The sequence below is a fragment of the Cheilinus undulatus genome, linkage group 19 (assembly GCF_018320785.1).
Source record: "Cheilinus undulatus linkage group 19, ASM1832078v1, whole genome shotgun sequence".
Lineage (NCBI taxonomy): Eukaryota > Metazoa > Chordata > Actinopteri > Labriformes > Labridae > Cheilinus > Cheilinus undulatus.
The window spans coordinates 15,770,308-15,797,457 of record NC_054883.1 but is presented as its reverse complement, the minus strand read 5'-3'; the positions used below and the strand labels follow the sequence as shown (position 1 = coordinate 15,797,457).

General features: G+C 41.2%; 1 protein-coding gene across 2 annotated transcripts; it reads right to left on the bottom strand.

The window, feature by feature from the left end:
- Nucleotides 1-11: 11 nt before the first annotated feature.
- On the bottom strand, nucleotides 12-21,631 carry arxa (aristaless related homeobox a). 2 transcript variants are annotated; one of them, XM_041813694.1, is made up of 5 exons: nucleotides 21,557-21,631; nucleotides 5,929-6,490; nucleotides 4,624-4,669; nucleotides 2,828-3,159; nucleotides 12-2,233 (listed from the first exon to the last, which is right to left on the bottom strand). In XM_041813694.1, exons 2-5 carry the CDS (start codon nucleotides 6,453-6,455, stop codon nucleotides 1,981-1,983), a joined length of 1,158 nt encoding a protein of 385 aa, XP_041669628.1. In that variant the 5' UTR covers nucleotides 6,456-6,490; nucleotides 21,557-21,631; the 3' UTR covers nucleotides 12-1,980. The 2 variants fall into 2 exon arrangements, with proteins under 2 accessions (XP_041669628.1, XP_041669627.1); XM_041813693.1 differs by lacking the exon at nucleotides 21,557-21,631 and adding an exon at nucleotides 6,774-7,046.
- Nucleotides 21,632-27,150: the final 5,519 nt, after the last annotated feature.

Sequence of the window (27,150 nt, the reverse complement as noted above, 5' to 3'; positions counted from 1 at the left end):
TTTTTCCTGGTTTAGGCCTATGTCAGTCCTAAAGGAATTTGAAATAATAATAAAAGATAACTCATTTAACCAGTGTAATTTATTCAAATTAGCATTATTAAACCAGGAAACTGACAGTCACTTTAAAAGAAAAAATCTTTCTTCATTTGCGTCCTCCAGGGGGAATTTAGACATAAATAATCATCTAAAAAGCTAATAATTCATAAACACAGGTGAAAGTCTACACAGGGCGACATTCATTAAACACTACACTGAGTGCAAATGCTCTCCTCAAATATACACAACCTTATTTTGAAAATCATCCTTTTCCTTGAACTTTTTTGTTTACTTTTTACACATTATGTACAGTTTGTCTTTCACACAGTCAGGTCATCAGACAGCTCAGACACCAACTTTGCTCGCGTGTCCTGGAGTCACACTCAACTGAAATGCCACAAAATAATGGAGGGAGGTTTGAATGTCCGTTGAACTGAAGTAACTCTGGTTTGGTTCAGGCAAATATTTTTAAGCGGTAATGCCAAGTGTGACCGTTGGACAAGCAAGCAGTGGAGAGGAGCCCGGCCTGGAGAGAAGGCTATGGAAGGTCTATGAACAGTTTTTCCTTTGGTTCTGGGGGGGTAAGGGGTGGGGGACCTCCTCCAACGCTTCTTTATTTCAGAACTACACCAGCTTAGCCCACATTAGTGCATACAGATTAAGCAGAGTTAACGCTGAGCTCTCAAGTTGTCCACATTTTAAAGTAGCACGAGAATCTCTTGTCAAAGTCTGGGTTCCCCTGCAGTTCTTATGCTTGTGTGTGTGTGTGTGTTAAACTATAAACCCCTCTCTAAAAGGAAAAATCTTTTTTATGTCAGTATCCTGTTATTGAATTATTTCCTTAAATTATAAAACAGCAGAAAAGCAGCAGAAAATTGCTTTTTAACATAATTTATCACAGTTACAGTTATCAGACCTGATGCAATATGTGTGGATGTGTTAACTGTTTTGCAGCTCAAATCTGAATCTGATCAAATAAACAGTGAAAGAAAAAATATTTACTATAAGGTGGTGTTTTCATGATACCAGATTTTCAGCAAAATATGGTATTGGTAAAAAATCAAAAGATAATTGGACCTTTTTTGATATCATAGCAACAAAAACTGGTGCCTAGGCAATTCAAAATCGAGAACTTTCTTGTATTCACTTGTTCCAAATTTTCAATCAAAGTCCTACACACTGTCTAAATTGCACAAATGTGCTGGCAAAATTTGGTACAGAAGATGCTGCAGATGATTTGGTGCAATTTAGAAAGTGTGCAGGAATTAGCTTGTTGGATTCATTCATCTCCTAAGCACCTTTCTTATAAAATAGGTGTAGCTTCGGCATTTTCTCATACCTGCGTTCATTAAAATAATGGAGAATGTATCATTTAAAAACTTGTGCTATTGTAAAGATATTTTAACCCTGAAATGTAGCGCTGTCGCACAACAAAGGGGCATTAAATAAAAATTGAGTGTCTCCTTGTACTAGGGTGCATTTCCCCACTGGCTAGGTGTTTTTTTAAGTTAATAGAAATTGCATGCAGCCTAAATTATAAGTTTGATTTATTGAGAAAATGAAGAAATATTTAGATCAAAAATAAATATTTGAAATAATTTAGTCTGCTTTTTGCTACGGTTTTGTTCATAGATATTGCTAGTTTTGTAAAAATGTGTTAAAATATTAACGTTATTGGCCTTTAGGTCAGAAAGGTTTTTGTATGGCATGTAAAATCATATTTCGCTGGTGGTAATGCACACACAAACACACACTTTTTAGCCAGTGCTCTTCTGAATTTGGTCGTGCTATCTTGTTGGGGAAACATGAGGTAACAGGGACAGTCGCACAGGAGGGAATGCCACCCTCCAGAGGTATGAGTGGGGGTTTTTTTTTTGGGAGGGGGGTGTCATGGAATGGGACGTGGGCCCAGCAATGTGGAGGCCTACAGCTGGTGTCGAGTGTTCAGCACACCTCCTTCCCTGTGGCTCCGGCGGGCAGGATGTTCAGCTGGGTGAGCTGAGCTGAGTGTTCCTTGGCCTTGAGGCGCAGCGCTGCAATGCTGGATGCTCTGCGGTCTGCTGAGGAAGAGGAGGAAGAGGAAGGGTCGGGGAGGACGGGGCCCGCGTGGGAGGGGTTCTCTACAGGAGGGGCGGGTTGACGGAGGAGAGCAGCGGCGGTGGAAGCACTGGTCAATGGGCCCATACTGGAGAAGAGCCTGAGATGAGACGTATAACATTGTTTAACATTTCTGGATGCTCCACATGTTTACCTTTTATTCTAGCAGAGCAGACAAAATACAGCTGCTTCAAGGACAAAACCAATCCCTTTAATGTATTCATCTCCTCTTTTTATTTATAGTTGCTACTGCACCTTAATATCCATAAATGTGTGCTGACTTTTGAGATGCAAAATAAAAATTATGAAGCTTAAAAATGCTGCTAAAAAGAGACAACTGAGGAAAATGAGGATCTCATTGAAGCATATGGCATGTACAGTCACCCCCCTCCTCACAGTTTTCCTTACACAATCACACTGTTTGACAGAGTGATATCACACCACTGTGGACTGTTAACACTATCATATTTATGATAAGGCACTGTAAGAAAAACAGTCATTGCAGCAGAGTTATTAGAGTTGCATGATGTAATGGTTTAGTTCAGGTTTGGCCGTGCATTTTCCTTACATGAGCTTTGAGGCAAAACTGTAGTAGTTCACAGTAAAGTACAGGTAATAAGGGGGCTTAAAAGGGAAGAAATTGGTGGGTTCTGGTGTAAATAAGCTATAAGAGTGCTTTCTGGTTTCAGCTAACCTGCCAAAGGTGGGTCCAATGAATGCTGGGTGCCGAAACATGGCCGCCGTGCCAAGGAAAGTGCCCAAGCCGAGTGGCGTGGCCAGAGGCGGAGCAGAACCGTTGTGGGGTGGAGGTGCCAGGCCGGGGAAGGCAGCGGCTGCGGCTGCAGCAGCTGTCCAGGCTGACTCCAGGGCGGGGTGGGGGTGGTGAGGGAAGGGCCCTCCTTCCAGGTAGTGGCTGAGAGGGTGGCCTGCTGCTAGGGGGCCGGGGAAGGGGAGGCCTGACGGATGGGCCTGCACCCCTGCCTTCTCACGTTTTCTCCACTTGGCTCTTCGATTCTGGAACCACACCTGAAGAGAAGCAAGAGTGAGGATACTCAGGTTAGATGAGCTAGTTCTCTCTTGTGTAGATGATCAAATAGGTCCAGATGATTCAGACACATTAGAAGATAAAATCTGAAATAAAGGGAGATCTTTTATGTTCTGTAAATTACAAGAGGTTCAGTTTGAGTCAACTCCCTATCATCAGAAGTAACTCCCTGTCCTGCTTACATAGCAGGAATGCCTCATTGTAATTAACATGACTACACTCTATTGAATGTTTTGTCAGAGCAGTCTAATAGTTGTCTGCTTCAGGTGGTGGCCAACAGGCGGAAAGTCAACGGTAATTACAAGCGAGGTAAACCCTGCCGCTCACGGTCCTTTAAATCTACTTTCTGTCTAATTAACCCCCCCCCACATGTCCCTGTGGATGGGCTTCAGGGTGGGGATAATTAAGAGCGGTGTTAACAAAAGATCCAGAAAATTACCGCTGAACTGGCTCCAATAACAATTAATGCGCTTTAAATTAAATTCTTAAGAGATGTAGAAGAAAGTGACTTCCATCCCGGAGAGTATTTAACTTTCCCACGCATCCTCTGTTGGCCAGTTTGCTCTGCAGAAGCACAATGAGCAAAATGTCAACATGGGCAAAGTGATTGAACGGGCCTGAGCTTGAGCGACGCACACATTATTCCCAGAGGGCTGTTTAGCATTACACAGCCCCTCGGGAATTTATGAGTTTTTATCACCTCCCTGATGGCGCCCGTTAAGTGATTTGTTCACCTACGGCCCCCTTAAAGAGACATCTGTTGTTTTACCGTCGGCCATAACCCTCCCGGAGAGCTTTTCCACCGTGTTTGAACTGTCTCTCTGGTTATGAGGCCGGGCTTTCGACATGCAAGACACGCTTTCAGAGGAAAAAAAAAAAAAAAGAGGGGAGAAAAGGGGGGGAGGGGGGGAGCAAACACCTTTAATGGTCTCTCATTCGCTCCCAAGTGCAAAGCATCGGATCAATGCAGGTCTATTGCAATCACATAATGGGAAATCAAATAGCATTATCCCTCCCCTCTTTCTCTCTCTCCCCTCCCTCACACACCTCTCTTCCTCACCCCCCTCCTCCTCCCCCTTTCTGATGGGAATTCAAACACCATCTCATCACCAGGAACATACACACTGTTTGCTCCTGCACTAAGTGAGCTTTTTATGAATCGTCAGCGTCTCCTTAATTGCCACTAAAACGTCCCACGTCCGCGCGTAATAACATTCAATAACAGGAAAGACCTTCCCCGCGCGGCGCACGAGGCCATTTAACACATTTTCGACTGTAATAAATTACTGCCTCAAATTGGCCCGTAATCGCCGATCCTCAATCAGTGACGCATATCAGCGCTTATAATCTAGCAGGGACGTTTTATAGTCGACATAAAACATTAAAAGGCGCTTTTTTCCCTCCCAAATTTGATTTACAAGCCTCCTCTTTTCAGAGCCACTTACCTGCACGCGGGCCTCGGTCAGATCCAAACGCATCGCGAGCTCCTCCCTGTAAATAATTTTTAAAAAAGAGAAGGTTACAGGGGCACAGTTTGGAAGAAAAGACGAATTGCTGTTTTGTCCCCTCCTGTTGTTCACTGTCAACAATAGACGCAAAAATAGGTTTGATTTTTTTCACACGTGCTGCAGAAAGACGCCATATAGCCATATTCTATTTTCCCTGTCACGGATGGGTAGAAATAGGCCCTAGTGATTGTTAGATTTTTTTTTTCTTAGCACAGGCCTGTCACTGTAACAACATAATGGGGGAAATAATGACATCTAAACTAGCCTGCCACACAGCAATTGACGCTGCCTTCAGCTGCAAGATGGGCCTGCAGTGGAAATTAGAGCCAGAAGTCGCTTTAAGGTAAATCGATTGGAAAATATGAATAATGTCACTAGTGAGAAAAAGGCAACATGTATGCCCTTGTGTTTTATAAGTGTCAGAAAAGCTTCAAAAATAGCACAAATGCTTATAGATTGCACAAAATTTACAAGTGCAAAAATACAATGCTTTCATTTTTAAATTGTCTCAGCCTGTATTTATTCTAATAAAGCCCTGCATAGTTCTCTTTTCTTGTGCCCCTGGGCTTAAGGTCAGGCCCTGAAATGTTTTTTTTTTCTTTGCAGTCTGTATTCAGTATCATGTCTAACATGTAACCTGATCTGCAGCGGTTAATTTTTCCTCCGGAGACCTCTGGATCAAGCAGCGGATACAGGTAACAAAACGTCCCCATTGTTAGCACTCACAGGCCTTTTGTGTTCACTAATGCAGGGCACGGCTTTTCTTTAGTGTTGGGGCATTTTAAGGGGTGTGATCCAGGAGGAGTCCAGGTAAATTACTAATAAATTACTAGAGAATCTTCTGGGTAAAAATGAGCTAAGAGTGTTTATTTAGAAAATGTGTAAATGATCACCATAAAACATGGAGTAAAAAGAGAACAACTTGTATGTTTTGTTTCCTGTTATTTTCAAATTAATTTTTAATAACAAATGTAACAATAGTCGCGATATATTATAACAGAACTTAAAGCTAGAAGTCACGATAAAATAAATTAGATTCATTAAAAAAATAAATTTTAAAAAATGCAAGCAAATTAAAATTATTGACATATTTTTTTTTCATTTTAAATTGTTAGCACAATTCATAAATTTGAAATAAAAAATAGGGGCACATTTTAATCATTTACAGGAAACACAAATAATTAAGAATGAACGTAACCCAAATGAAAAAAAAAAAAAAAACTAGTTTGCATTAGTTGTTACCTGGTGAAGACGTCGGGGTAATGTGTCTTCTGGAAAGCTCTCTCCAGCTCCTCCAGTTGGTAACTGGTAAATGTAGTCCTGTATCTTCTCTGCTTCCGTTTCAGCATCCCCTCCTCCGAGTCACTGCCCGCCGACAGACACACGCTGTCCTCCCCGTCCCTCACGTCCCCATCCCCGGCGTTCAAGCTCTCCCTCTCCTCGTCCTTCGGGGACAGAGCTGCCGGGTCCCCACAGCTCTCCTCCTTCCCCGCGTCCTCCTCGAACTTCAGCGGGCCGAGCTCCACCAGTCCCATGCTACCGTCTTCCGAGCCCTCCCCGGGGCTCTGGTCGCCCTCTCCCCGGCTCAGTGATGCGTTCTCACGGTAGGATTTGCTGCGGCTGATGCTCACCTGCGGCGCCTGGCTGATTTTTAAGCTGTCGCTGGCCTGCTCCAGGAGGAGCCGCTCCCTGTCCAGAGTCTCCGGGTGCTCGTGGAGGTACTTCCCGCCGGGTCCGTACAGCCGGCGGAGCTTTGGTGGCAGGTGCATGTCGGCGCTGAGGGTGAGGGGGTCTTTGGTTGGTCCTGAGGAGGAAACGTGTAAGAGTGTTAAAATAATGGATAATAAAATAAAGTCATTCGCAAAATATTCACATTTTAGGTTAAAGTGAAACGCTTTTAGGGTAATAATTAGTTTACACACCTGTCAAGCAAAAAAAAGGGAATAAAACCATTCAGCGTATTAGCCAAACATGAAAACACGAGGCTTGTTTTTTACTGCTTAACTTTTAGCATAAAAATAGCTAGTTCATCTCCCATGATGCCCCGTAACATCAAGCTGTTCTATATCACTTTAGTGGAAACTTACTTTCAGCCGTCTTGTCGAGCTCCCCTCTCCCGGGCAGACCCGTCAAACTTTGCGCCCCTATCAGCCGGACCTTACAGGGGCTCCGGCGGCCCAGTATGCTGTCAATGCAGTAAGAAGAAAGCAGCGTCGGGGATTTACTGCTCTTTCTCTCAGTCCGGTCGTGGATATCTTCCTCAAACTGACCGCTCATATCGACGCCTCGGTTCGTGCTCCTGTAACGGCTGTCAGTCTCTCACCCTCGCGCTCTCTCTCTCTCACTCTCTCTCGCGCGCAGGGTCCGGTTCTCTCTTCTTCTTCTTCTTCTTTTTCTTCTTTTCTTCCTTCAGGCCGATGTGACCGCTCTCTCCTCCTACCTCTGTTCACTCACCCCTCTCTCTCTCTCCTGTTTCGCTCCTCTGTCACACTCTCAGTTAATGACAGGCAGCGGTTTGACTGCCTCGCGCTGCGCTCCGGTCTGCCAGGCGCTTCTCGGCTCCACGCGCTCGCTCAGCATACGTGTAGGCTGTTATTGCGCCGCCTGATTGGCTCGTATGTGTGTATGTGGGGAGAGAGGCAGCGCGGAGCTGCTTTATATATTTTACGATTAAAGTTAATTTGAGGGAAAGGTAACAAAACCCGACACGGAGTGCTGGTTTTCTCAGTGGAACGAACTCCGCTGAAAAAGTCGAGCAGAGCACTTTGGACCTTCTTTTTTTCCTGACTTGAGAATTAATGTAACTTTTAAGGCCTGCGTACTGTTTATAATTATTTTATATCAGCTTCAAGACGAGAAAAAATCAAACTAATCAGTTGCACTACAGTAAAAGTACTATATATTTATTTTATATGCTACATCAATGGGATCAGCCAAAATAATTATGACACCACAAAATGACTAATGGCCAACCAGTAAGGCCTACAGAATAACAGGCTCTCATTTTAAGATTTTTTTTTTTTTTTTTCAAATGAAATTTGTGGGTTAAGAATATATCTTGCTCCCATGCTCTTATGTAGCAAGGTGAGGTTAGGCAATACCAGAAAGGAGCTGGGACATTTAAAACATTTAAAGTGAAACCACATTAAATCTAAGTGGATTTTTTTTATGTGACGAGCCTCATTGGTAACATGTCATGCTGAATCTATAACCAGCCAGAACTGCCTGCACAATTGTGTTAATCTTTAATGCTTTATACCCCTATATAGAGTAGCTGTTACTGTATATATATATCCTTCAAATAACGATTAATAATGAATAATGATAGTTCTTCCTCAAAGCCCAATGTGTAACAGGTGCCTAGTCATTTAATATTGTTTATTATCATAATACAGTATGAATAACGAATATTCATCTTATACATTATAATGCCGAAAATAAAAATAATACTGATGATATTAATAATAATACTCATAAAGAAATAATAATAATACTGATGATGATAATGACATTTCTATTTGTACTGACAGTGAACACCATATTACAAACAGAAGAAATAGCTTAAAGAAAATATCATTAGACATGTCTCTTCATATTTTCATGTTATAAAGCCTTCATAATATTACTTTAGAATATTATAATATATAAACAGTAATATTTATTCTGTGATAATGATGCAGAATTACAGGCCTGTCAGTGAGGTGATATTTGGGTTGTCCTATTTACTGGCCACAGCAAACAACAGGCCTACGTTTGTGATGACGTAGCCTACTTTTTTAGGACCAAAAGCCTATTTTTCTTTGATCCTAATACCATGGTTCAAAAAAAAATCTGGCACGGAGTTTGCGTTCAACCCCAAACAGCACCTGCTAGAGCCTCGTCGCTGACTGAGTCACTGAAACATCTAGATTTTGATCTGAACTTTCGATTAAAATGTTACAATTCTAAAACATATCTATCTATCTATCTATCTATCTATCTATCTATCTATCTATCTATCTATCTATCTATCTATCTATCTATCTATCTATCCTTCAGATTGTGTGTTCTCTGTTGGAGTTGTAGATTGACTTAAAAAGTGCGGGTGGCGCGCCGGTGATGAGACGGCGCGCGGGGGAGCCGGGGATGGCACGCGGTGGGGGGACTCCTGCGTTGGTGGGGGGGTAGGTGGGGTGGGGGGGGTAGAGAGACGGATCGAGAATGTAATTTTAAATGAAAGTCTATTTAACCCGCTGTGAATGGCATGACCCTTATCCTCGCCTCAGAGCCCATCACTGTTAAAAGGATCATTTTCAGAATTCAATCCAAAAACTTCAGCAAGCTGCAATTTACTCTCTCCTTCCCCCCCATCCCTCTCTCTTTCTCTCTCTCTCTCTCTCTTCACCCCCCCTTTTCTCCGTTATGTATCTACCCGGGCTGAAGCATCGCAGCAAACTTGAAATAACAATGAAATATATGTCCAGAAAACTGCACAAGTTCTTTTATGTATTTTTAAGATCTAGCTTTATGACCTTTTGTGATTTAACTGCGCCATTGATCTGTTTAGTTAAGGTGCAGACCCCTTATAGATTCACCTCAGTTTTCAAGTATTTTTTTAATCGAACAGTCTCACTCGAGTACAAAACAGACACTTAAAAATATCTGCAGATGCAGCTTTTAAGTTCTGACCGTGTTAACCTCATGGTTACGTTCATTTTTTCCATGATAAATCAAGTTTCTTTCTCACTCTTCTGTGATTGTTCTGTTGTCTCTTGTATTCATGAAACACACTCCAGCATTATTATGAACGGATGATTGGTGTCAGATCCAATCCATCCGCAACTTTCCTTGGTGTCACAAACTTCCGCGCTTGTTTATTTGCACGCAAATCAATGTAATGAGTGTAATAACAATATAAAATGTTCTGCCTTTTCCTGCGCGGTCACAAACAGACGTGCGTAATACAGACGGGTATTTAGAGTCGCTCTGTAATTTGGGGGCCACAATTTGATTCATTTATCCGCACACTGTTATTAACCCTGTGGAAAAAGAGATGTCAGCCGCCATTTCAGCCAGCAGGACATCCGCGCTTTGTTTAAATGCACTAATTACGCGCATACATTAGAGAGGGAAGGAGGGGAGGGGGGGCGGAATAGTCAGTGCGCAATTTTCACATTTTCAATTTTCCGTCTGTTTGACGTGCAGGTGAAGAGATGGCGGAGAGAGGCCGCCTTCCTGTTTCTGCACCAACCTCGACACCGCCTCCTCTGTATTTGCATAACATCCTGCGTTGATCATATCCAGGGGGAACTCCAGGTTGGATGCTTTTTTTTTTTTATGCGCTCACATACTCCTGCCGTGGCACGGACCAAAAACCCGTGGTTTCATGGCTTCATACACCTTGTCATTTATCTTTAAACATATTCCAATTAAAAGCGAGACTTTTTTTGTTTAAAAACGTGCAAGAACTCTAAAAGCCTTCTCTTTGCTTATGTGCTTCTTTTACAGCCCAAATCTTGGCCTCTCCAGCAAAGGCCATGAGAGTGATACTAATGCTCCATCGTTTTGGAGCAGCTTGCCATGAGAGGGTCATTCAACTGGCGCCATCTCCTGGACGAAATAAGAAACTGCTCCAATAGGTAAGACCCAGTTATAACTATATAAAACAAGGCAAATCTGGATGCATTGCTCTTGGAATGCATGCACTAAATGACATCTGAACCTGCACTCACATGTAAATGTTTTCCTCCTACTTTTACGCACAACTAAATAACGTAGTCCCCGTATTTTGCTGTTATTCCACAAGTGTTTTCCTCTTAAATACTGGTCACTGACATGTACCAACTGGCTTCTGGCCTCGGTGACGAACTTTCATCCTCCATCCATCCTTCCTCGCGCTTTGACATAATTGGACACTTGCGCTCCTTTAAGAGGCCGAGCAGGAAAAAAAAAGAAGGAAACGAATGAGAAAAAGGAGAAAGAGAGAGTGTCTGTGTGTGTTGGGAGGGGTGGGAGGCTTTTAAGACGCGCGTAAGCAAAGTTAATTAGCGGTTATTAACAGCCCGCATAATGAGAGCGAGAGGGAGTCAATTTAATGACTTTGTTAGCGCGGGGTTCAGAGCGACAGGCGATGATCGAAACAACAAAGGCGAGCGCGCACGCAGCCATCAGCCGTAATTTCCAGCGGTAATGCGGTCTGATCAGAAACAAAGGGTTCTAATTTCGTTCAACTGACTCGATAATTTGTCCTTATGTAAGGAAAATAATTAACGACTTAATGCTTCAACAGAAGGAGCTTTCTTTTTGGGGAGGGGGTTCTTTCGGATGCCTCCTTTGCTGAAGAAGGTCGTAAGGAAATCAATTTCGAGGCCTGTAATTATTTACATCATGAATTTCAAACGTTGATGTGTGCACATGAGTGAGAGTCTATTAGGAGAGAAAAGAATAAGTCTTGAAATCATTTTTCCTAAAATGAAGTAAGTATGTGTGGCAACAAATGTGCCACTTTTGCTGATTTTGGCATTAAAGCGCAATGTCATGTGCGCAGAATTTTGGATAAATTGCGGTTTTAATGAGCAGAAATACACTCTGTGAGACCTGATATGACTAAGTTTTGAGGTCGTATGATTCAACTTTATGTTCAGTTGCAGTGAAGGTTCTAACGCCTGTACATGTGCTCGGTTATTGTGGACAGCATTGCAAAATTATCCAAGGCGCGCGTCTTTACGCATGATTTCATCATCCTGAAGATGGGTGGTCGGAGGAAAGATGTGAGCGCTATTATCGATTGCAAGAGCATGAGCCGCCTGTGGACCACTCTCGGATTCATGGCAGGTGGATAGGTCACCCACACCAAGAGCGGCAATTTCACGGCCCCCATTGTCTCCACTGATTACTGCTTTGATCACAGGAATCAAGAGCCAGAGACTCCAAAACCTACTACGGAGACCGGGGAGCTCGCGAGCTGAAGAGGTCATCATCATCATCATCATCTGCCACATCATCATCATCATAACCGTCATCATCGTCGCTAGTTGACCATACAAACCTGGGGTGCCGTGTGTTTGCACAGCCGAGTTGCCCTTTTATTGATTGCGTGCCTTAATTTTAATTCGATTGCGCGAGTGTCAAAAAATTCCGCAAGAATCATCCTAGTAATGAGATAATCAAAGTAATATATGCAAATCAGTTATGTTGCCAGCTTATCAAAAGCGGAGTGCCCCCCCTTGAGTCTGAAGAAGTCCATTTATTCAGTTAGTGGCAATACCTTGCGCAAATGGCGCGATGCAAATGACAGTTGATTAGACTAAATTAAGAAGCTCGTTCCTCCCTGACCTTGTCTGAGTTTTATGTAAATTCTTTTTTCTTGCTTTAATGTGATAAAAGTGCGTTTTATTTAACACCCTGGCCTTTATAAAGCAGAACAATATTTTACTGTAGAGAAACAATGGTCAGCCTCAGATAACTCACTGTGTCAATAGCTTGGATGCCTCTTTCTGTTTTCTGTCTGTCTCTCACAAATCTCAGAGTATCTTGACCCCGAGCAGCTCCCACAGGGACACAAAGTGTGCCGCTCTAACTTCCTTGCTGTGGGGGAGTGTGCCTTGAAGATAGACTGAGTTTGTGTGCCTCAGAGTGTGCGTGTTTACGCGATTATGTGTGCTCATGTGTGTACCATAACATATTGTCTTAGGGGGACAGAGAGAGTGCAGTTGAGACTTCCTCTCTGCAGGGTGTGCGGGGCCTGTAGATGGGAAAGGAATAAATCCAATATAGATTGCAGGGCTGCGCTGCCTCCCGCTGGGGACCCTCAGACTTGCAGGCCAGGATCGAAGTGCTTTTCTCCCCCTAAATTGGCCTGAGAGGCCGCAGAGGCAGCAGAGCTACACCCCCATCGCTGGGACTGCCTACGACCTAATGATGGTGCAGGGGGACAGACTCACATCTGCACATCCATACACACTAAAAAACTCACACACAATCATCCCACAGATTGAAATAACATCAGTCACACTCTTGCACACACTTGGACGAGAAAAAACACACAGATATAAACACAGTCTCCTCGTTCTGTGATGTTGAACACACTCATTCCTTGTCCAAAGACCATTCACCTCAAGTTTGCCTCTTCACACCTCACACCACCCCTCGAAACGACCGAGCTAAACTGCAGATTTAGAAGAGTCATCCTCACTACCTGTCCACACGCTCCTGAGGGGAGGGGAGGGGTGAATGGTATAACTGGCACCACACGAAGAGTCTGGACTGATACACACTTCTGCCCTTTGGTTCCCCTACGAGGAAAACACCACCAGCACCCCAAAGCCATTACGCTTCCTGCCAAACATGCAGCCACTGTCATTTTGTGTCTGTGCAGGGAGCTAATTCTATTTGTGATGAGGTGTCCGATGTGTCGCTGGGCCGGGTAAAGAGGCAGTATGACAGAAAATCCTGCAGCTGGACATTTATGACCAAATATGCCTCAAATCCTGCTAACAGGACAATATATGCCAAATAAAGCATGCTAAATTCAGAGTTACATCTTCAGCACAAGGTGTCTGTGGTTTCTTTAAAGTATTCAAAAATGATGAATCAATGTAGTAAAATTTAAGGCTTATAAAAAGTCAAAACCATAGGGTCTTACATTTTTTTTTATTTTTATATTTGACTAAAGAGATTGTGGGCTAGTTTTGTTTTTCTATTCAGTTTCAATCACAAGTGAGATTCTGATGGAACTGATCAGACGTCAGTCTGCAAGCTTGTTTATGTTCTGGCCTGTTGAGCTATCAGTGCATCCTCAAAGCTTCGCTGTGTCCCTAGCTATCAAGTTAACTATGTGGTGTGTGTTGTTAATGACAGGTGAATGCAAGATTTCTGAGAAATAGTTGGAGGAGAAGATGTTGGAGGTGAGGCTGAGGTTGCAACGTGTTCACATTTTTTCAGGATTTTACAAATACAACGCAGCTTTGCAGTGAAGTGTCTGCCTAGTGTAATATAAGTAGGGTAGACTGATTATTTAGAGCCGATCATTGGCATTTGTCTGATTACCGTTATCGGCACGTTATTTAACAGATAATTGATCAAGTTAATTAATCAAAAAGTGTGCTACTTTGGTTCCACTGCATCGTGTGTCTTCCCCTCTGGCTTTATTCCACTCTCCACTGTCTCACCAAATGTCCTGTATAAAACACAGGTGATTGGCTAGATGTCAATTGAGTACTATCCAAGCAATGCCTTGCCCTGGGTGCCACTGACACAGTGAGCGTAAGGCATCACCTCCTGTTTACCTGTTGCTACTATGTTTCTTGATTCTTGATTCTGAAATGTTACTTTTGATACACTAAGTATATTTTGTACATCTAAATAAATGCATATAGGTTCCAAATATCAGTGGGGGGTGGAGGGTGGCTCCAAAGATCTCAGGAGGGCGTGAGGCTTTGTCTGCTCTGAGGCTGCCAAAATCAGATTTGCGAATATTGACTAAACCCATGATAAAGCAGTTAAGTAGTTTATACAAATGTCTTTTGATAAGAAAAGCATGCATAGGCCTTTTTTAGGGTTTTATCAGTGAAACAATTAAAATGTTTGTTATTTTTTGACAGCAGTGTGTCCCTTTTTCTTCTCTCTTGGGTCCTGGATGGCTTGCCTTTCTTAGGTCGGCAAGGAAAAATGGTTGGGAAACACTATGTTAATGCATCGAAAAGAAAGCTTTATTTGCATGCTATAGTAACAAGTACTATCTGCATATTCTTTACCATGTTGTCACAATTTTATCTTACAATCAATTCTATCTTACAATTATCAAAAATGCATATACCCGTCACCAGTGTAACTGGTTAAAAACTGAAGGTGCAGCGGGGTCTTAACATACGTGAAGAGGGTCTTGAAAAGAGTCTGAAGAAGTACTAGTTTTAGATTTTATAAACCCTCTAACCAGTTGCAGCCATAAAACTTAAAGATGTAGAACAATGCACTGATATTCACGTCTCAGTTTTTCCTTCAACTGCTGTAGTTGTTAAATTTTTGGGTGCTTGAATAGTGTCAGTACCGTATTATAGCACTTCTCCTCTTATGTCATTGTTGAACACAGTAGTATTTTTCTTTACCTGTTTTAAAAATTTCCTCTTAAAAGGAGACTGCACTTTACCTTAAATAAAGAGGGGTTGAAATTGAAGTGTTTGAAAACTTTCTTTTCACTTCCTTTAAGAAATATTACTTTTCCATCTGTCTGCTTGTTTTTGTAGGAGAATTCCTGTTTTTACAAGTTTGAGGAAAAGTGTAAACCAAATCAGTATTTTAGTGCTCAGCAGGGTGTCAGAGAGTGACATACAAGCAGTGGAATAATATGCCATCTTAAGCTTAGTATTTTAGACATAAAGGATACCTAAATCATTCTGTACTCTGATTATCTTAACTGAATGCGACAATTAGTCCAGTAGCCTTACTAAGACTATTGACCATCTCCTGGGATTAAATGAGGTCTATCTTTGCTTTGCAGTGGGTGTGCCCATCACTATACATGCAATTCAGTCTGTAAAGACCACAACAAATAATCCTGCATTTCACTGTTTAATATGAAGCTGAATTTAATCATAATAATTTACCTCAGCTAATCCACTAATGTAAGATTAAATCAATGTGGGTGGGTGTGTCTTTGCTGATAAGCTTGCTTTCTCTAAGAGGAGTGTTAAGTTATGATTGTACATCACTGTGGACTGAGATATTTCCCTTTTAAATTAAATGCGATGACTGATATTGCCATTATTAGAATGATTTCAGTGGTTATCTGAAGATATTGTCAAATATTGGTTAGTTCTATTAGTTCTAGTGAACTGATTTTGTTTTAGCTATTTTCACTTAAAGGTCACATATTTGATCCCTTTAAGACAAGTTTATATTGGTCTCAGGGGTCCCTAAAACATGCCTGTGAAGTTTGTTGCTAAAAAAACACTCCAGTTTTGGATTTTTACATGTCTAAAAACTAGGGCTGACAGCTTTCATTCGACTGGTCGATTGTTTGGTTGAAAAGCTTCCGTCCAACCAAGATCACCTTGGTCGGCGAGTCCCCCCCCCATCTGCCCTCCAACGCACCGCTGACCAGGTGGCAGATAGAGGGAGAAGCAGTAGTACGCAGCTGACTGATATAGAGAGATGTGCTACTGGGGACAGAGGAGCAAAGCAGCTCTGGGAAATACGGGTAGAGAAGCACACAAAGCATCACAGAATGGGCAGAATCTTCCCCACACTTTGACACTACAATCTAACAGCCGTAGGTAGAATCTGGACTCATCTGTCATTCTTACCATCTCTGTCTAGAGTAGCACTTGCTTAACAGTGATTGACAGGAAAAGAAGAACAGACAGAAATGGAAGCGCCTGATGCAACATCTGCATGTCCTAAAAGTTCGAAGGTCAGGGAATATTTCACTCTCCACAGTTCAAAAAGAAAGATTGCTTGTAAAATATGTGAAGCAGACCTTACATATCACGGGAGCACATTGGCAATGCGTTTTTAGTTTCTATGTTAGCGAAAGTTGGTCATCCACTGATGATTTCATCCTGGCTTTTAACATTAATGTAACTACAGTGTTGCAGACACAACCCCACACCTTTCCCTTTTTACTTTTAACTTAATAATACAACGTTAAGGTGGCATTTTTTTTCTCTATTACATTTTCTACTAACTTTACACGCTAGATGGATGTGTTTTACACATCCATCTGATAAACCTCCCATAGACAATGTTTGAGAAAGGGCAGAGCCTTTGAAATAAAACTTGGAGGGTGATTGGATTAACATTTTTTTCTGTCACATCTTTACGGGCCAATCAGAGCATCAAAACGCATGAAGTCATAGCCGCTACAGAAGAGTAAACTCCATAGAGAATTGCATAACGCAAACCATGGTGACTGTAGACATGTCAACACACGACTTTTGTCACTATAGCAGTATCTACACTAATCTCTTCTGCCATAATGCACCAGCCTCTTGTCACTTTTTGCTTACACCACGACTCCGCCGTAACCGAAAGTACTGCCTCTTACTCCTGACTGGTCCTGTCACTTTCTGACAGGGCCCAGTCTGTTCAGATGGGAGCTTTGCAAGATGGATTCGCCAGTGAGGAACACGGAAATGGGCGAATCCATCTGCTTTGCAAGGTTAATTTTCTACCTCTGTTGTTAACACGTTACATAGGGAGTGATGTACATCATCACTTTCACTACTTGTCAACATTTAAACAGTGGAGCGAACTCTGACCAACATACAATAATTAGGCTTTAAAAGAACATCAATTAACCTTACTTCAACACTATTTATGTTAAAAGCCCAGACAAAAATATTGCTTGAAATGAAAATTTAATAAAGTTAGTAAAATATAATGATAATAATTGAGCCATCAAAGCCATCAAAGGATCCCACAATGGGCCACCTGACAGGTCAACTAATCGCTCCAGTGGTCGGCGACTAGTTGACTTTAGTTGTTCGTTGCATCCATAGACTGCAGAAAGAATTGGACAAAGTCTTGTGACGTCAGCCGTCTGCTTACAATAGGTGGACTCAAACAGCTTTTGAGGCAAATCCGTGGCGGCTTCTATATTGAAATTGCTGTCTCAACCAAACTATGGATCAACCTAACTGCCCGTCCACTAACTCGACTCTGGTTGACAGAAACTTAGCTTCTGCCTGTTGAGCTATCTGTCAATCAAACGAGATGCACCAATCAGTCCGCAGTGAGGTTTTTCCTTAATACCATCAAAACGATTGTGGTACAAACAAAAATCACCCCCCGTACAGTGAAAGCACATGGAGACATTAGCTAATGAGACACATTTGGTTTTTTGAACCAGGCTGTAAACCAGTTTATTTCTAGCATAAAAAATGGCTTTTTAACATGTGTACGGGACTTCCGGTTTTCCTAATGCTAGCCTCAAGTGGACACTCGTGGTATTGCAATTTTTTGCACTTCTGCATTGGCTTCATTTTTCAGAACCAAAGGTTCCCACTTAACCAGATCGATTTGTTTCACACATCCATCTGGTAAACCTACCATAGACAGTGTTTGGGAAAGGGCAGAGCCTTTGAAATAAAACTCGTGGGTGATTGGATTAACATTTTTTTCTGTCACATCTTTATGGGCCAATCAGAGCAACAAAACACGTGTGCACCGCTACCGAGGAGCATCCACTCTAATCTCTTTCACCATGATTGCATCGGCCTCTTGTCGCTGCTTGCTTACGTCAAGACTCCGCCACGCCCAAAAGTACTACCTCTTACTCCTGATTGGTCCTGTCACTTTCTGACAGGGCCCAGTCTGTTCAGATGGGAGCTTTGCAAGATGGATCTGCCAGTGAGGAACACAGAAACGGGCAAATCCATCTGCTTTGCAAGGTTAGTTGCCGTTTGGTTGTAGCCCTAATGTCAGCTAGGATCCCATTATGTTTGGCCTGTCCCTATTGGTGTTATCCATCCAGTGTGACTTATCTCTGCTGTACCGTCTTGTATCTTCTCTCCTCTCTGTCTTCTCTGCTATTTTCCACTTTGTATCTTCTCTCTATCATCTCCGTCACGCCTCTCTTGTCTGTTGACGTTGATACACCTCTCACCTTGTTGTCTTAGAATGACCACTTGTTTCTGCGCCATAGTGCATTATGTTATGTCTCTCTTAAGTACGTCTACCTGTATGTCTTTCGTAAAATATCTTATCTCCGGCTGGTAGCTGTTTGGTGGTTGTTAATTCTGTATGTTCTACAATAATACAAAGTGTACTCACTATAACAAAGGAAAATGCAAATTAAACACCTAACACTAAAGGACAAACACATGCAGCACACAAACACAGGCCGCAAACAGATACACAACTAAATCCTTTTGACATCAATAATTGGTAAATCCTCTGATTAACTTGTAAGAATTGTCCTTAGAGTGCTTAAGTAATTGTGTTTGTGTGTGTCCTTTTTTATTGCATGCACCCCCCTCTCTTTAAAGCACATCTTTATAACCAAGCAATTCCAAAGCAATTTTCTCTGTGGGAGGAGAGTGTAATTTTCTATTCTGTGACACTGTGATGTGTAAGAAACTGGGAGCCGGCGCTAAAAGGCGTCTGCAGTGTGTGTCTCGGTGTGGGTGTGAGCAGCTTTAATGGCCAATGCGGGGTGGGTGGCGGCGGTGGTTGAGCGGGTGCGTGTCAGGAAGGCCATCATTTAATGACTCCCAAATAGTGCCCTCCTCGTTAGAGCTATCGTCCTGGAAACGCGAGGCTGTGAACCAGGAGAGCGCCACACGCTGCAACACTCTTTTATCTTCATATTAAACCATTTGCATAACATTAGTGCGATGGATAGGATTCAGGAGATACTCAACCTACTCAGGGAGAGACAGAGAGGGTATACTACATGTCCTTGCAAATCTAATCAGCGGTAAATGGAGCTGTCAAATGTGCGTGTGCAGCTCATGTCAGGAGTCATTTAACATTAAGCTGCAATGGTGTGTAACAGGGCTGTAATTACAAAATACAAGGAATCCAAGCTATCTCTTGTTAGAAGTGACATCCAAATACCGCAGTTAGCCACCAGTGATACACAAGATGAGGCCTCATATGTCATGTGCACCTTATGTCCTTCACAAAGTTAGCTTTAAAGGCTCTTCTTGACATATCGAGCAATTTTAAGCAGTTGTACCAACTTTACAGAGCACAAAGAAGTAGCCAATTAGAGTAAATTGTATTGCTGCCTCTTTTTCTAGTCACTGATGTGTTTTGCTGCGGTAGAACAGTTGAATTTATGTGACATCAGCAGGCTAACAAAAGAATCAATTTCATGTTTTGCAAAGATTCCTACACACTTATCTATACTGACTGGAATCGTGCTTTTTGCTTTGCTTTGTGTCAAAACCAGAAGCTGCTTTCTTCCTTTCTCAGAGTGAAATGAAGAGAAGAGGAATGAATCTCATTACTGCAGAGAGGCAAGTGCAGGAAAGTGTGTAAGCATGCACTAATTAGTTGTTGCTACTTGCTACTGCCTGATTAATTTAATCAAAAGTATACTTGATCTTTATATAACTACCTGTGTGCATGTTGTAAATATGACATATTGGTGGATACGGAATAATGCACTTGACAGGCTCAGGGTGCTGATTTCTAACCACTATATCAGTAGACATGTTTTTTATTTTGTTTGAATATTGTTTGAGAACCTCTGAATGGATGTTTAGACATGTAATAATAATAATGATGATGACAGACATGTCTACAGAAGGAGCGTTGTGGATATCTGCAACGCCCCATAGGATGGGGTTGTTGTGCTGAAGGCTCTGTGGCGTCTGTGTTAGGAAGAGAGAGCTGGCCATTGTCAAAAAAAAAACTAAAGGTTCAGGGGCGGGTTGTGTGGATTAATAACTTTTCAACTCCAATGGATTGACAAGACTGCATAGCTGTCATCAGGCAAAACCATTTTGCAAAGCTCTCATCTGCAAAGTTTGTGGCGAACTAGATGCTGCTCTGACCAATCAGCATCATCTGAGGAGAACCGCGGAAGCTACAACGGGGCCGACAGAAACTCAGGGTTGCCACATCCACGGTTTTCCCGCAGAATTGGGCAACTTTTTCAGAGGGACCTGGATGCAGTTGAGGACCTCAGCTTCAACTGGAAGTCAGACGATCACTGCCACATAGACAGCTTCATCCAGAGTTTTCAGACAAATGACAGAGCAATTACATTACATTAATTTTAAAAAATCGATTTAGTATTCAAATTCACGTATCGCTGAGCACAGACATAATACACAACAGGAGATTGGCTGGCTGGACGTTGTCGCCACCATGTTGCCAGAGGCAGGTCCGCTACTAAACCTAAATCCAAGTGCACTTAAAAGGCATTTGTAAATGCAACACACAAATCTCTAGTTTAGTGAGTTCAAAATGTTATTTCACTAAGTTTTTTTAAGGCGATCTGTTTGCATGATTTCTAAAGGTGTAATTTGGTTTTACAGTGTGTGTAGAGTGTGGTTCAGAACCCTGGCAGTGTAGTTTTGGACAGAGATACACAGATGCACTGGCTAATCACATCGGTATCAGCTGATATATGCCTTTTAGACCAACACTGGCTACCAACAAATATTAGGGGCATGAATCATTGTGAGTAGCAGATATTTATTTGTTGTATTAAATCAGTTTAATGCTAGCATTTAGCAAATTTAAAGGCTGAATCAGGAAATAGATTAATTATTGGGTGGCTTGTTTGATACATTCTATTCTATTCTTTAATTTTTAATTCATTTGCAAAAATTTCTAAAATTCTATTTTCCCTTTTTCATGATAGGGTACTGAGTGTAGATTAATGAGAATAAAAATGATTTTTTTTCTACTGTAGCATCAGGCTGCAATATTACAAAATAGACAAAAAGAGAAAGGGGTCTGAATACCTACTGAATTCGCTGTTTATCTGTTTTGGGCATTCAGATACCAAGTAGTAATCCCTAATGCTTTGTGTGGACATAACTCAATGCATACTGAAAACAGTTTGATATCCAGAAGCTCGGATTGCATACACAGGTGGTCTGGGATGTCTGTATCCAGACTGGGTTGGTTGTGTAGATGATGCATGTACTGGCAAACATTAAAGATCATCCCAAATACTGACATGATCTACTGCATTCTGCTGATAAACAAAAAGCATGACCTGAAGTAAAGCATGACTCCTTTTAGAGATCTGGATCATTTGGCTCAGCACAGTTACCAAGAAACTCTCCATTTGGTAATATTTTGAAAATGTAAGGTCTTTTAATAATACAAAAATATAAAAAAAAAAGTTAAATTTGCCCGGCAAAACATAATTTCTTAAAAAGTGCTTCACTGTGTCCTTTAATAGCATATTTATGGAAAATAGCAACAGTACCTGGATGCAGCCGAGGACCTTAACTTCGCACCGGAAGTCGGACGATCACCGCCATGTCACGTTTTCTAATACCAGAAGTCAACTGAAGTGAAGGTCTTCTTCGTTGTTTTATTCGTGTACGCCGCCATGTTAATAGAGGAAGGTCCGCCACGTAAGGAAATACAAGTAGACAAAAAATGTGTGAGTTTTCGGACTAACAAGCACAATGACTACATTACACTAATTTTAATGAATCGATTTATGATCCAAATTCATGTATCACTGAGCACAAACATAATATGAGACAGCAGATTGGCTGGCTGGACAGTTGACGTCGCCGCCATGTTACCAGAGGCAGGTCTGCTGCGTAATGCAACACAAGAAGACATGGAATATGCAAGTTTTCTGAATAAAAAGCTCAAATGATCGGATGAAATTGCTTTTAATGAATCATTTATAATCTATGATCCATATTAATATAAAAACTGATAGTGAAACACAAAAGCAGAATCAGCTTTCTTGTATTTTCTCAGTTCAATCCAGGTACTCTTCATTAAATGAGAGGGAGTACTCCAATAAAATCTAATTGTATATATACATACAGTGCCTAACAAATTCATCAGACCACCTCCCAAAGTAAGGTTTATGCCACAGCTGCCCTAAATTAACTGCATTGGTAATTACCAAAATCATTTTTTATGTTTCTGCAATGGTTAATACACCAATATGTAGAAGCTCTTTAACCCAAATGATATTTTTAATGCTAAAATATAATTACTATTGTTATCCATGAATTGTCAAATTTACTGATTTACAAAAAAAAAAAAAAAAACTGAAAAAATAGTAAAGCACATTATTATTTCTTGATTAATATGTCAAATTATAGTTATTTACTTGCATTCCTGAACAGAAAAATTAGTTTTAGTGGTTGAATGTTATGCTTGATCAATTTCTGACTTCTCAAAGAAGCCCAGTGAGCCGGCTCAAGTTTGGGTATAAAAAGGTGAATTCAGATTGAAATTCCTCATTCCTGTTCAAAATGGTAAAACCTAGAGAGCTCAGTGAAAATGAAAGAGTCTGCGTTAAAGCACTTCATGATGCTGGATGGTCTCTGAGACAAATATGACAGATGCTCTAATAAATTTGTTAAGCGCTGTGTGTGTGTGTGGGTGTGTGTGTGTGTGTGTATGAGATTGTGATTAATACAATATAGGTTAATATAAAATAATAATAATAATAATTTTGTTTATATAGCACTTTTAAAAACAAGGTTTAACAAAGTGCTTTGACACGCAGAATATCAAAGCAGCAAGACAACGATTGAAGGAATAAGAATGAGTAAGAAGACGACATCACATTAAAGCAAGTCTATAAAATGAGTTTTAAGAAGTGATTTAAAAGCAGATACTGTTTCTGCATGCTTATCTCTTTGGGTAGGTCATTCCAAAGTCAAGGGGCCCTGATGGAAAAGGCCCTGTCACCTTTAGTTACAAGTCTTGACTTTGGAACAACCAGGAGGCCCCCACCTGAGGATCTCAGGGTGCGGGCTGGCTCATAGGGGGTTAGAAGTTCTGTTACATATATTGGAGCCAGACCCTTTAGTGCTTTAAAAGTAATGGGTAAAATCTTAAAATCAATTCTAAAACTAATTGGAAGCCAATGTAAAGACGCTAAAATAGTATCATTATATAATATATATCCGTATGGGTCATTGGTTATAAATCATTCATTAAAATCGATTTCATCTGATTGTTTGAGCTTTTCATTCAGAAAACTTGCACATACCTTGTCTTCTCGTATTGCATTATGCAACAGACCTGCCTCTGGCAACATGGCGGCAAAGTCAACGTCCAGCCAGCCAATCTGCTGTCACATATTATATCTGTGCTCAGTGATACATGAATTTGGATCATAAATGGATTCATTTAAATTAATGAAGTGTGGGGCGCAAGTGGCTGAGTGGTTAAGGTGCACCCCATATATGCGGATGGCCCGGATTTGAATACGGCCCTTTACCGCATGTCTCTCCCCTGCTCTCGTCCCTGTTTCCGACTCTATTCACTTTCCTCCTCTATCAAATAAAGGCACAAAAATGCCCAAAATAAACCTTAAAAAAAATTATGTAGTGTAATCACTGTGTTCTTTAGTCTGAAAACTTGCGTATTTTTCGTCTACTTGTATTTCCTTATGCGGTGGACCTGCCTCTATTAATATGGCAGCAACCCAAAAAAAAAAAAAACAATGAAGAAGATGTCCAGTTTAAGTGACTTCCAGTATTATAAAACTTGACATGGCTGTGATTGTCTGACTTCCAGTATGAAGTTGAGGTCCTTGGCTGCATCCAGGTCCCTCTTAAAAAAACGAGGGGAAAAGCTGTTCAAGAGGCGCTGCCAGCCACTTAGTCCTTTGGCTCACTCACCCCCATTCATTCTTGTTGCCAGCAGCATCAGTGCACACCGCATGCAGGGATATACCAAGCCACAATAAGAGAGCCATGGAAATGATGCACGGGCTGCTGTTTGCATTACAGGCAGGCATGTGAGTTCAGATTTTGGGTCATCACTGAAGATGTATTTTTGATGCATAGCGTGGACCAACGTACTCAAGTGCAGTCATCTAGCATCAAAGGCCCAAAACACACTGCTAATCCCTGATAATGCACTGTCTGAACAGCCCCTCAGTTCCTTGGCAAGAAGTGGAAATAAAAGTTCCTGGTGCTTCTGGTTGAAATGCGCCTCATGATATCAGGATGGATGCAGAGAATTCTCCATAGCTAGCTGTACCAATGACAGACCGGATAGTGTTTTTATGAGTGTTTTTACCTAAGTGATCCTGGGTTTCAGTCAGAAAAGGCAGTCAAATACATGGTAAATAGGTATGAAAGTTTGTGCTGTGGAGGGACAAATGTCATCCAATCACAGGAAAGACTCATAACTGTATATGTGTGAGAGAGTGAGATGTTGGGAGAGATTGGTTGTTTATGCATACAGGGGTAGACTATGCCAGGTGAGTGTACCATTTACCATCAAACCATTGAGTTCAGCAGGCATCTAATAACAAAGCATTTATGGCCCACTTACGCATGCATAGATATAACTGTCAGAAGGCAACAACAGTCTCCTCTCTACCATCTCCAGCTATTCCTGCTTCTCTTAAAACACACACAGGCACCATCCGGATTGGGCCCAGATACTCTAGAATTCTATCATCAGACTCGGGGATGAAATTAAAATCGCTCATTTTCTTTCTCCATGCAAGGAGCAGATCAATTTCCGGAGACTGGGACGTGGTATTTTCCTGCCATTGGGCTTTCTCGTCTTTGGCACAGCACCCTGACTGGCTGCCAGCGGGGGGCTCGGGCCTGACTGCACGCCTCGCCGGAGAACAGTTACTTCTGCCGCGGCGAGTTTATTTGCGCCTCGCTATGAGAATTGCCATCATTTACCCTTCCCCAACACCTCCCAAAAAGAAAAGAAATAGACAAGAGGGGAAGCGAGGCAAGCATGAGAGAGGCGAAATTGATTCTTTTTGATACATGCTGCACGGGGGACATTAGGTACCCCTCGTTTGAGCATCTATTTCAAGAAATGAACTGAATAAATTTGGCGTAAAGTAATGTATAGGCCTTTTGGAGGCCTTTTGCTATTGTTCATGAATGAATGATTTGCTTGTTGAAGCATGCTGCAGTTACTCTGAATATTATGCTGCATGGTTTTGGGAAAAATCTATTAATTATGAAGCTGTACAGGAATGATAACTCCCCTAAAATAAAACTTACTCAGCATTTGTTAAGTGACAAAATTAAGATCAACTTGATGAGCTTTTTCTCAACCATATCAGCAAATAGTCAAGGAATCAAGTTGTAATCAAGGTCTCTGTCTGTTAACAGGATGCTTTTTCAAAGTCCATGTTCATTGGTACATTTATTATGAGTTTTGTGAATGTTATAACAAAGAGCAAGGTCCTAAAGTGATTTATATCCTGTATTTTGATAAAGCCTGGTGCTATAAATACAAATAATTGGGATGTAAACACGATTCATCACAATTCTTGAATCCCCAGACAAATGTATCACTATTTTCAAAAGTTTTGACAATATTATGAAGACATGAGTCAATTCATGAATAAAATTATTATTTGATTTCTGTTTTATGTAAATAAAACTGCAAAATTCAGTTGTGTTTCTTTTTCTTTGTTAAGAAAATTTGCACTTTTAAATTTTTAGGTTGTACAGTTGTAGAAAAAAATGCCCTCTTATATTGAAAACTCGTCCTTATTTGTATTGATTTTCAAATGTTTACCAGGTATTGTTGCATCTCTGGTAAATAAATGTGTGTGTATTTATATACATAGAGAGAGACTTTTGCTCTTTGCTTTTCTATTGCTGCTGCTCTAAGTACCTTGAAGTGAATTGGAGTACCTGGGAGAGCTGCATGTGTGAACACAAACAGTGGTATTTCACCCTATTCTTTTTCCCTCATATATAATAATTTTGGGACAATATCAGAAAAACCTATAAAATTTCTTAACTGCCTCGTTCATTCTTGTTGCTCACACCAACAAGTTTTCCTTCTGTTTGCCTCTGTCAGTGAGGGGCAGGAAGGGGAAAAATACCAGAGGGCTAAGGAGATCTCAGAGTAAAGTATAATAATAAGATCCTAACCCTACCCTGAATTTTTCCTGCTAGACCCCTAGTGTAGCCATATTCACGCATTCAACTAAAGATGTTAAACACACAGTTAAAATGCATTTAACTCACTAGTTTAAAGTGGAGAAAGTGAAGTCATTGTGTTGGTGGGCATGTGAAGTTGTTTGCTGAGTAGAGTATGGCTTAAGTTAGCAGCTTACTCTGCCAGCCGCAGATTGATATTGTGGGAGAGCATTGGGCATGAAGAGCCTGTTTTTAAAGTCCAGCCACAAATTTTGTTCTAGATTGATGTCTGGACATTGACCCAGCCACTCCAGAATATTCACCGTGTTGTCTTTAACCCCTTAAAGCAAATTGTAGCATATTTGATTATGTGAGACCTCTGTCTAATCAGCATGATTAATAATTTCCTTTAAAACCTTTTATATACAATCTGATAAATGTAAAAAAAAAAAAAAAACATCCCCTTCAGTGGATTATCAGTCACGAAAAAATACTTAGTGTATAAATGTGACACTAAAAAATGAAATTTTAAGGCAATTTTTCTGTTTTTTTTTTTCAGTTTGGATAGAAGGTTAAATAAACATCTGAATTCCAGAAGATAAGAATCTTATGGCTGTTATTTGATGTATCAGTCTCTACAGGGTTAAACCATTTCTGTGTAGCATTCACTGTATGCTTTGGGTTATTCTCTTGCTGGAAAATAAATGTTCTCCCAAGCCATAGTTCTCTTTCAGACTGAATAAGATTGTCCCCCAGGATTTTCCTATCTTTAGCCGCATTAATTTTACCCTCTACCTTTACAATAACTACAGCCAGGGCCACCTGGCGAGAAGCATCCCCACAGCGTGGTGCTGCCAACACCGAGCTTCACAGTGGGGATGGTGTATTTGTGATGTGAATGAATGGTTCATTTATTGTCATGAAAAACAAAGAAACAGCAAGGCGACTCCTGAGCCAAATAGTG

What these genes read in the sequence shown, in the direction of transcription:
- arxa (XM_041813693.1), bottom strand. Translation starts at nt 6,963, where the DNA reads ATGAGCGGTCAGTTTGAGGAAGATATCCACGACCGGACTGAGAGAAAG. An exon ending in TGACCGAGGCCCGCGTGCAG is followed by an intron (nt 3,160 to 4,623) that starts GTAAGTGGCTCT and finishes GCTTCTCTTCAG; the next exon opens with GTGTGGTTCCAGAATCGAAG. An exon ending in ATTGGACCCACCTTTGGCAG is followed by an intron (nt 2,234 to 2,827) that starts GTTAGCTGAAAC and finishes GTCTCATCTCAG; the next exon opens with GCTCTTCTCCAGTATGGGCC.